Source organism: Calliphora vicina, chromosome 3, assembly GCF_958450345.1.
Source record: "Calliphora vicina chromosome 3, idCalVici1.1, whole genome shotgun sequence".
Lineage (NCBI taxonomy): Eukaryota > Metazoa > Arthropoda > Insecta > Diptera > Calliphoridae > Calliphora > Calliphora vicina.
This window is the reverse complement of record NC_088782.1, coordinates 75,214,162-75,225,012: the sequence shown is the minus strand read 5'-3', so window position 1 is coordinate 75,225,012 and position 10,851 is coordinate 75,214,162. Positions and strand designations below refer to the sequence as shown.

The 10,851-nt window shown below is 30.1% G+C and overlaps 1 protein-coding gene across 1 annotated transcript; it reads left to right on the top strand.

Annotated features, from left to right (window-relative positions):
- The first annotated feature begins 2,617 nt into the window (after positions 1 to 2,617).
- Mcad (Medium-chain acyl-CoA dehydrogenase) lies at positions 2,618 to 6,754 on the top strand. Its single transcript, XM_065506214.1, has 3 exons — positions 2,618 to 2,775; positions 5,264 to 5,614; positions 5,676 to 6,754. Exons 1-3 carry the CDS (start codon positions 2,758 to 2,760, stop codon positions 6,558 to 6,560), a joined length of 1,254 nt encoding a protein of 417 aa, XP_065362286.1. The 5' UTR covers positions 2,618 to 2,757; the 3' UTR covers positions 6,561 to 6,754.
- The last annotated feature ends 4,097 nt before the right edge of the window (positions 6,755 to 10,851 follow it).

Genomic DNA, 10,851 nt, shown 5'->3' with positions numbered 1-10,851 from the left:
TATACAATTAAACGTATGTTTGGATGTGTGTTGGTTTCATTGCCTTGCGTATTTTGTTTTTGTTTTTTCTTTTGATGTTCTGTTTCGTTTGGCGTTGTTGTTTTTTTTTGTGTTCTTGATAAATTTAGGATGCTGTACGCTGAAAGTGGGCAATGTACATACATACCTATATACTTATTATAAAAAATAATAATGCATCCACAACAAAGGTGAAGGGTATATAAGATTCGGCATAGCCGAATATAGCACTCTTACTTGTTTTTTTCTAAGAATGTTATATAGCTTGCCAAAAAAAAGACAGTCGAAGCCCGTCCAATGACTATATACATCATTTAAAGAAACTTCTGGGGAATGTCTTTGTAAAGAAATTGTAGCCGCCAGCACCCGCCGAAATACTTTTTTTTCAATTTTTACGGAATGGAATTTTTAGAAATATTTCTTTATTTATTATTGAATTTTATATATCTAGACCCTACTGTAACTTGAAATATAGCAAATACAGATCTTTTTAAAAATTTAGTTTCAGAAACACATGAAAACGTATTTTTTTAATTTTTTATTAATGATTTTTATATGTATATCTAGACCCTACTGTAACTTGAAAAAAGTTTATATTATTCTTTTAAACATTTTTTTTTTGGAATCGGAGATACCAATTCTATATAAAAAGATCGCCAAATAATTATGTCCACCTAGATTATGATTTGGAACCACAGTGGCTAACGTAGTTGTTGACTTTTGAAAATAAAAGTCGTAAAATATCAACCACTCATTTTAGAAAAAACTCAATTTTAATTTCAAAATGTGTCAAAATTGACCTGAATATCTTAAGAAAACAATAGCTTTGGTATTTACAAGGGGAATCCCAGTTTTCATACAAATGTGTATAATGTTCAGCAAGTATGATGAAAAGAGACGGATATGTGGTAGTGCTACCAAAGTTCTGAAAACATTTAACTTAATTGTGCGTAACAAAAATTTAAGATTTTAGCTCCAAGTCAAATTTGACCCTATGACCTTAAGTGCAAAAAATTTTATAGATATTTTTTTTTGGCAGATTTGTGTTTCTAAAACGTAGTTGTTGATATCTGAAATTAAATAAAATTCATAAAACACTCACTTTTAGAAAAAATTCAATTTTAATATCAAAATTCGAATTTGACCCGAAGACCTTGTGAACGTTAAAAGAAGTAATCAAAATTAGAATTAAAAAGTATTTAAGCGTTTTAAAAAGGCTTACTTTTTGTAATTGGAATACATGTATATTCTTTATCTTATTATACCCTTCAGCTTCGTGAGAAGGGTATATATATGTAAGTTTGTCATTCCGTTTGTAATTTCTACATTTTTCATTTCCGACCCTCTAAAGTATATACATATATTCTGGATCCTTATAGATAGCGGAGTCGATTAAGCCATGTCCGTCTGTCTGTTGAAATCAATTTTCTGAAGACCCCAGATATCTTCGGGATCCAAATCTTCAATAATTCTGTCAGACATGCTTTCGAGAAGTTTGCTATTTAAAATCAGCAAAATCGGTCCACAAATGACTGAGATATGAGGAAAAAACCAGGACATCCACGATTTTTGACCTATTTTTGACCTCTATCTGGATTACTAAGACATTAATATAGACAATATGGATATCTACTGATAGATATTTCAAAGACATTTGCAACGAAGTATATAAGACCATAGTAAGTTGGACCTACAATGGGTCAAAATCGGAATAAATATTTTTTAACCCGAATTTTTTTTTCATAAAAAAAATTGAAAAAACAAAAAAAAAAAATTTTAAATTTCAAAAAAAATTTAAATTTTAAAAAAAAAAATGTTAAAATTTTTTTTTCCAAAAAATGAAAAAACAATTGGAAAAAAAATAAATTTTGTTTACCTAAAAATATTTAAAATTTTGAAGTATAATTTGGTGAAGGGTATATAAGATTTGGCACAGCCGAATATAGCACTCTTACATGTTTTCTTCTTATTTCTAGGCGTTTTAATATTTTGTCAAAAATCCGGTTAACCGGTTATTATTAAAAACCCGAAACCGAAACCGGTTTATATTAAATTGCAATTGTTCGAAGAAACCGAAAACCGGTTTCTAAAAAATGTCGAAGAATCGATCACCCTAATATATACCCTTCTCAGAATTATTGATGATTTGGATGCCGAAGATATCTGGGGTCTTCAGAAAATTGATTTCAACAGACAGACGGATATGTCTTAATCGACTCCGCTATCTATTAGGGTCCAGAATATATATACTTTATAGGGTCAGTTGGCGTACTGGAAAAAAATCAATTTTGTTTACCAAAAAATATTAAAAATTTTATTTTGAAGTATAATTTGGTGAAGCTCGAATATAGCTCTCTTACTTGTTAATATACATTTTGTATTCCCATAATTAATTTATGATGAAAAACACTATAACCTGGCCACTTTAGTAACGTAAGAATAACAGACACTGCAAACGTAACGTAGCGTAATTAACACAAAGAGAAATCAACAAGTAGACAAACAAACATCGAGGGTCCAATGTCCGCTCACTGGTGATAAGAGGGAATGAATATGAATGTACATATGCAGGTTGTATACGAGTACAATTTTGGCATTTCGTTAAGTCATTAGTTATTGTGCAGCTGTTAGGAGCAGAAGTGGAGTGAAACTAGTGACACACTTAATATTTGTATTTTTTTTTAATTTTATTTTTCATTAAAAACAATAAAAAAAATATTTTGATATTATTAATTTACAATGGCATTTTTAAATAGAGTAAGTATAACTACTTGTGTTTTTGCTTACAAATTATCCAAATATTGAGCAATACATTTTAATTGTTCTCTTTAAAAGTTTAAAAAAAACATTATTGCAACTGAAATAACAGAAAAAAAAGAGATACATATGTATGTGAGAGATAGACTAATTTTGACGTCAACATAAAATCATACAAACTTACATACATATATTTAATACAGGCATACACACACTCACTTTGTACCCGTTTTCAATGCAAATTTCAGGCATTGATATTTACGTACATACATACATATATACATATATGTATATTCTGGCATACAAACAAACATATCTACATTATTATGTATATGTTTTTTTGTACTTTGCCCCTCTTTATTTTGAGATTTTTTTAATACTCGAGTTATTGTTGGTGTGTTGTTTTTAATCAAATGAAAATGAAATTTGTTTACAGTCACTGTCGTTTTAACAATTTATTTTTTTCTTATTATTAAAAATATATTTTTTATGTATTTTTTTAAATATACATACATATGTATATTAAATTTTATACTAATTTATCAAATCATAAGTAACTCCAATATTCTATTTCTATCCATAACATTTTTCTTCATTTTTGCCAAATTTAACCTTCGTAGATTAAAATTTTTCTTGTGCTCATAACATGACTACAGATTTTGAATATCGAAGTAATATTATGAAAAAACGGTATTTTGAAAATTTTGGTATTTTCTTAAAATTAAATGTACATATGTATATATATTTAAACAAATACATACATTATAAAGATGAAGATATTTTTCATAATAAGATAAAAATATAAACGTTAAAACGACAGTGACTTTGTAAACAAATTTCATTTTCATATGATTATAGTATTGAATCGGGATTTTTAAAATCAGAATCTCTTCTGAATATTTAATAAATTCCTTTTAACAATTGAAATTATTGTGCAGCAACTTGTTCCAAAATAGAAAAAAACCAGCAAAAACATACATGACAAAGAAGTAGGCAGGTTTTTCAAGGCCTAAAACCGAAACCGACAATTATTCTTCGGTTTTTACTTTTAAACAATTTTTCAGTGGAAAAATTTAATTTTGAGAAATTATTTAAATAACCAAATAAAGATACTGTAAAATTATAAAAACAATTCGAAACTTTGTTTATCTGAAAGCTATTTTCGAAAACTTTCAAACATAATTGGGCAATTCAAACGGTATGCTATTAGGCCATATTGTCATAATGTCCTACTATATTATGATAGTTTAAACAATATTTAGTTGTGTTTCAAACAAAAAAGTTCTAAATTAATAAGACTTTTGTCATAAAATAAAATTTTTTTTGTTTGAAGCACAAGAACAATGTGTTTAAACCATAGAGAATAGACATAGAGCGGAACTCTGCTGTCAAAGACCTAACTCAGTTGTCAGAAACCTAAGTGGTGAGAATGTATTAGTAGAAAAAAACTATGTGAAAACAAAAACAACATTCGTATGTGTGATTATTTTGAGTAATTTTTTTGTTTGAGTTTTTTTCTAGTTTCCGCTCTATGTTTCTCTATTATTTAAACCATTGGTCTCCAGCAGTACGCCCGCAGGCACCGTCTATGTGTGAGTTTCTTATACATGTGAAACCGAAATTAAAAAACGAACATGAGTTATTTTACAAGTGTTGCCAGTGAAGGATATTTTCAGAATACGAAGTAAATCTATTGTTGTCATAGTTTGGTTAACAATGGTTTAAACTATCATAATATATTAGAACATTATGACAATATGACTTAATAGCTGACCGTTTGAATCCCCCAAATTATTAATAGGAGATTCTCCTATTGATTTGCAAATTGCAAAATCTTTATTTTCGCTAAAACTAGACATTGTAGAATTATGTTCCAATAATTGTAAAATGTTGACAATTTTCAAAGAAATTTCGAATGATATTCCTCCCAAATGAATTGCAGCTAAAAATAAATGGTAAATTTAAACCACTCTAATATGGATTATTATTAAAAATTTTTTTTATCATTTATATGATCCTACACACTTCTACAAATTTAGTCTATTGAAGAAGTTTTTTTGCGTGTCATGTAGGAATAAAAATAAACTAAATATTTGATAAGAAAATCTAGTTCACATATGTATTTAAATTATACATATATTAAAATACCAACAATATGTACAATAAATAGCTTTATCAAAACAAAGTATTTTCTAATTTATTGTAAAATCAGTTTATCAGTTAAGTTGATAGTCAATTATTTAAAGGTAAATAGAAAAAACCTAATGAAAGTGATCTGGAAATGCAAACCTATTGTTACACGATCACTTTACAGTTGGTTTAAAATTTACTTTAAATACATAAATATACATAACGAATTCAAATGCCATCCCATTTAAATATATGAATTTCTCTCATTAAAAGAGAAAATCTGAATTTTTGCCACTGCATATTGCCTAGAAACATTCATGCAAATTAATTAATTAATTAAAAACTTAATATTTTCCAGGTTGCTACACGTTCGGTACGCCAACTGGCAAGCCGCTCTTACGTGTCTGTGTCACACGTCTCTGAGAGTGGTCCCTCATTTGGTATGACCGAAGAACAAAAACAAATGCAGGACATGGCCCGTAAATTTGCTCGCGAGGAAATTATTCCTGTAGCTGGTCAATACGATAAGACTGGCGAGTATCCTTGGGATATCGTGAAAAAAGCATGGTCTTTGGGTCTTATGAACAACCACATTCCTCAGGAATATGGTGGCTTAGGACTGGACAACTTCACAACTTGTTTGATTGCCGAAGAATTGGCATACGGTTGTACTGGTATTATGACTGCGATGGAGGCTAGTTCGTTGGGCGTAAGTTTGATTTAATCATTCCGAGATACACTCATAATTAAATAATCGCTTTGTATTGCAGCAAACACCCATTATTATTGCTGCTAATGACGAACAAAAGAAAAAGTATTTAGGTCGCCTAATTGAAGAACCTCTTGTTGCCGCTTACTGTGTAACCGAACCGGGTGCAGGTTCAGATGTTGCTGGCGTTAAGACTCGTGCCGAAAAGAAAGGTGACGAATGGATTATCAACGGTCAAAAAATGTGGATTACTAATGGTGGTGTAGCCAACTGGTACTTCGTTTTGGCTCGCACCAATCCTGATCCCAAAGCTCCTGCCAGCAAAGCTTTCACCGGCTTCATTGTGGAACGCGATACACCCGGTTTGACTCCCGGCCGTAAAGAAATTAACATGGGTCAACGCGCTTCCGATACACGTGGCATCACCTTCGAAGATGTTCGCGTTCCAAAAGAAAATGTACTTATTGGCGAGGGTGCTGGCTTTAAAATTGCCATGGGTACCTTCGATAAGACACGCGCCCCTGTAGCGGCTGGTGCTGTTGGTTTGGCCCAACGTTGCCTTGACGAAGCTTTGAAATATTCGTTGGATCGTAAAACTTTCGGCTCACCCATTGCCTACCACCAAGCAGTGCAATTCATGCTTGCCGATATGGCTATCGGTGTTGAAACTGGTCGTCTGGCTTATCGCCTTGCCGCCTGGGAAGTGGATCAAGGACGTCGTAACAGTTACTACGCTTCAATTGCCAAATGTCATGCTGCCGATATGGCTAACAAAATAGCCTCCGATGCTGTACAAATTTTCGGAGGCAATGGCTTTAATACTGAATACCCGGTCGAAAAATTAATGCGCGACGCCAAGATCTATCAAATCTACGAGGGCACATCTCAAATTCAACGTTTAATCATTTCTAGAAATATGTTTGAAGCTGCCAAACAATCCTCCTAAAAAAATCCACGTCACTCCACCTAGTTAGTAGTAGTCATTAGAATCTAAGTCAATTATTTCCATTCAATCGCATACATTTTATGTAAAATTGTTTCATTAATTAAGTGAAAATTGTTGTTATTCGTATTATTTTTAAAGATGAATGCTGTTCAAAATATTGTGAATAAAAAAATTATCTTTTTTTTAAATAACAATTGTATAATGTTCTTGTAACGAAGCTAAGGTTATTTCAGTTCTTCGGTGCAAAAAAATACGGTTGATTCAAACCGAAATTATTTAAACAAAATTATTGCAACTCGGTGTTCATGATTCTGGGCCGTCTAGAATCCTCGACACTGAGAGTCACTGCTAACTGAGGTTTATAATGGCGTAGCATAATTGAAAAGACAGCGACTAATTCCCGTATATGTCGCTACCATCGTCTTCTTGTCCATGTCCAGGAGGTGTCAGCAAGAACTGTTAGAATATTAGTCCGGAATTTAACATTTCCGTAGGATTTTTGGGTTCTGGACCGTGCGGCATTATATCCTCATTTCCTTAGTTTATTAAATGAAAAGTGACATGCCCATTTTGAAGTTGATATCTTTAGTTTACATTCCTAGATGATATGTAATGATGACATGCATATTTTCGTTGACTTTTTACATAAGATGGAAATATGATGCATTGATTTCCAGCATAGAAACTGGCGGTGAAGAATATTGGCGACTGAGGACTTGGTTCAATAGATATTTAGGTTTATTTATTTATTTTTAATTCTGCTCGAAATTTTTTTTAAAAATAGCTACATACATATATTATCTGAATAAAGTCAAAATAACTTGCTAACAGTTATCTCGTACCTATAAAAAGGTACATGCATTAAAAATTGGAAAATGTAAAAAAAGGCGTATTTTTTTACCAAAAAAGTACCTATATTTTTGGTAGAATTTGTATATATAGCGCCAAATTATCGTAAGCGACAAAACACAAATTTTACAGAAGAAGGTTTTTTCGATTATTTTGAAATTTATATATAGAATTAAAAATTTTATGATGCGATATATTATAATTTCGTTCAAGCTATTTGTCTATTTTTCAAAAATATTTATAACTTTTGACAATTAAAAATTCATGGAATACTTTATTGAAAAATATGACAAAAATAATTTCGTTCAAGCTATTTGTCTATTTTTCAAAAATATTTATAACTTTTGACAATTAAAAAATCATGGAATACTTTATTGAAAAATATGACAAAAAATATTTTTTATTGAATTTTTGCATAGATACAAATTTTTGGAATTGAAATAAAATATTTATTTATGAATAGTTTTTAATGAAATTTCACTGTTGGGTAAAATTTTCTATTTAAAATTGAAAAATAAAAACGAATTTTGAAATTTATTATCAGCAATCCCGCAATTCCCAAAAAAGTGTTGAAAAATCCCAAAAATGGAAATTTTTAGTTTTTTGGCTAATATCCATACCAGGGTCGGAGTTATCGGAATCCTTTACAAAATAATTAAAAGCATATTGGGCCATCTAAATTGGGTTATTATATTTTTATATCGAATATGCGATTTGAAAATGTTTGCCCTAAAGTTTAATTTTACATAAAAAAATAGGTGTTTTTTGAATGGACCTGGTCCCCTCGGTAACAACAATTTTTAATTTTTTTTCATTTAAAATATTTTATGAAAACTTAGCTTTCAGAAAGTATAAATTCCTTATACATCCTCTTAGACATTTTTTGCAATAACTTCAAAAGAAAAAAAGTTCTTTTTTCCCAAAAAATTTGCGAAAAATCTGCTTTTCAAGATTTTTTAAATTCAAATGCATATAACTTTGGACTTAGACATTATTTTTAAACAGTTCTTTTCTTATTTGACACATACGTATGTTGTTAGTCTAATGAAGGAAAACTGGAGATACGCTGTTATCAAAAAACTGAAGTAGATTGGGTAAAAATGTTGAAAATTAACTTTCAAATGAGAATATCTCCTAAGCTATAAGAGACAATTGATAGCTACGACTAGGTATTTTGTAGCACACAACGAAAAGACTTTATGTGTGTAATTTTTTTGAAATCGGAACACAAACGATCATTTTAAAAATGTAATATACCCGAGGTGTCCTACTTTGAGGACCCTTGGTCGCGGCCCTGGTGGGCAAATGAGGTCCACGTTCAGAACTTAAACTCGAGAACACTTCTTCTTTGCGCATGTGAAATTTCATTTCATTCTATACCTCACTATGTGTCGCTTACGATAAAATTCGTTTACTGTAAAATGTAAACATTGACTTACGATAAAATCTTACCCCCTATAATTTTTAAGTTATTAACAATTTTGATATTCTGAGAACGCTAAAACATCAGTCGGACCATACAATTTTAATTGTTGCAATCAAAAAAAAAATTTTGAAAATGTCGCTTACGATAATTTGGTGCTAAGGGCTCGATATGATCCGAAACGATAACTTAATGTAAAAGCGTGTAAAGTAAAACTTGACTCACTTAAACGGACCTAGTCACTCTCAGACCTATCCAAACTTTGCCAATTTAAAAAAAAAACAAGTAAGAGAGCTATATTCGGCTGTGCCGAATCTTACATACCCTTCACCAAATTATACTTCAAAATACAAATTTTAAATATTTTTAGGTAAATAAAATTTTTTTTTTTTCAAAGTTGTTTTTTAATTTTTTTGAAAAAATTTTTTTTCGAATTGTTATTTAATTTTTTTTTATATACGTTGCAAAGGTCTTTGAAATATCTATCATTAGATATCCATACTGTCTATATTAATGACTTAGTAATCCAGATATAGGTCAAAAATCAAGGTTGTCCTGGTTTTTTCCTCATATCTCAGCCATTTGTGGACCGATTTTGCTGATTTTAAATAGAAAACTTCTCGAAAGCATGTCTGACAAAATTATTGAAGATTTGGATCCCGAAGATATCTGGGGTCTTCAGAAAATTAATTTCAACAGACAGACAGACTGACATGGCTTAATCGACTCCGCTATCTATAAGGATCCAGAATATATGAGGAGCCGTAGAACAAAAGGTACTTTTTCGCACATTTCAAATTTTTGGGAAAATGAGTTTTATTTATTTCGCCCCCTTAAAAAACTGCATGAACCTGGGGGGTTACTTACTCTCTATTGCGATGCGAAAGAAAAATGGTACAATTGGTACCCTTTATTGCGTTTTCGCATCGCACAAAAAATTAGTTTAAAATGATTTTATTTACAAGTTTTGACATTTCATTTTATTATTCTGTTTATTTTGTGGTGCCAGTATTGCTTCTTTATGCGAAAGCGTTTGCGTAGACGACACAGAGTACCAAATTGTATTCTTATCGCATTTACCTTTCGTATCGAAATTGCTTTCGCATCGCAATAGAGAGTAACCCCCCTGGAAATGGTAACAAGTTTCTTACTTATCAATAGAAACATCTAACTGCCATAAGTCACCACATTAAATGTTAAGGATGTTTGATATAAAACTATTTTAATATCGGAAAAAGAATCTTTTGTTAAAAAATAAAGAAAAAAAAGTACGTTTTGTAAAAAACAAAATTAAAAAGTATGTTTTTATGAGTTTTTTTTAACGATAATATTTTAAATGAATGTTTTTAATCCTGATCTAATATATAAACAAATTACATATTGAAATTAAATAAATTTGTTTTTTCGTTTTATACTAGTGTTATACGTTTTGTTAAGCACAAATTTTTTTAGAACCCATTTACTTAGTAAAAAAATAAAAAATATTTTGCTGACTTGATTTCAACCCAAATATTATAAAAATACCAAAAAACCAAATTTTGAAAAGATGCGAAAAAGTACCTTTTGTTCTGCGGCTGCTCATACACTTTATAGGGTCGGAAAATTATATTGTGGAAATTACAAACGGAATGACAAACTTATATATACCCTTCTCACGAAAGTGAAGGATATAATTAGATTTGAGTAAAAAATTCTAAAAAGGCAAAGCACCGATCCTCGAAAAAGCTCCACATTTATATAACCCTATATCTTGTCTAAATACATACAATGGAATTTTACTATCACACGGTAAATAACGTCACTGTAAGCACTTTTCTAAAAAAATTCAGTTTTTGGAACATATTTTCCCTGTTATAGGAATTTCGGCATTTGAAAATAAAAAATGTCAAAAATTATAATACCATTGAGTTAAGAACATTATTGCCAAATTTTGTTATAATATTTTTAACCGTTATAATGTTACATTAATTCAAATTTTATATTTTTGTTCATGGAAAATCCCTATATTAAATATTTTTA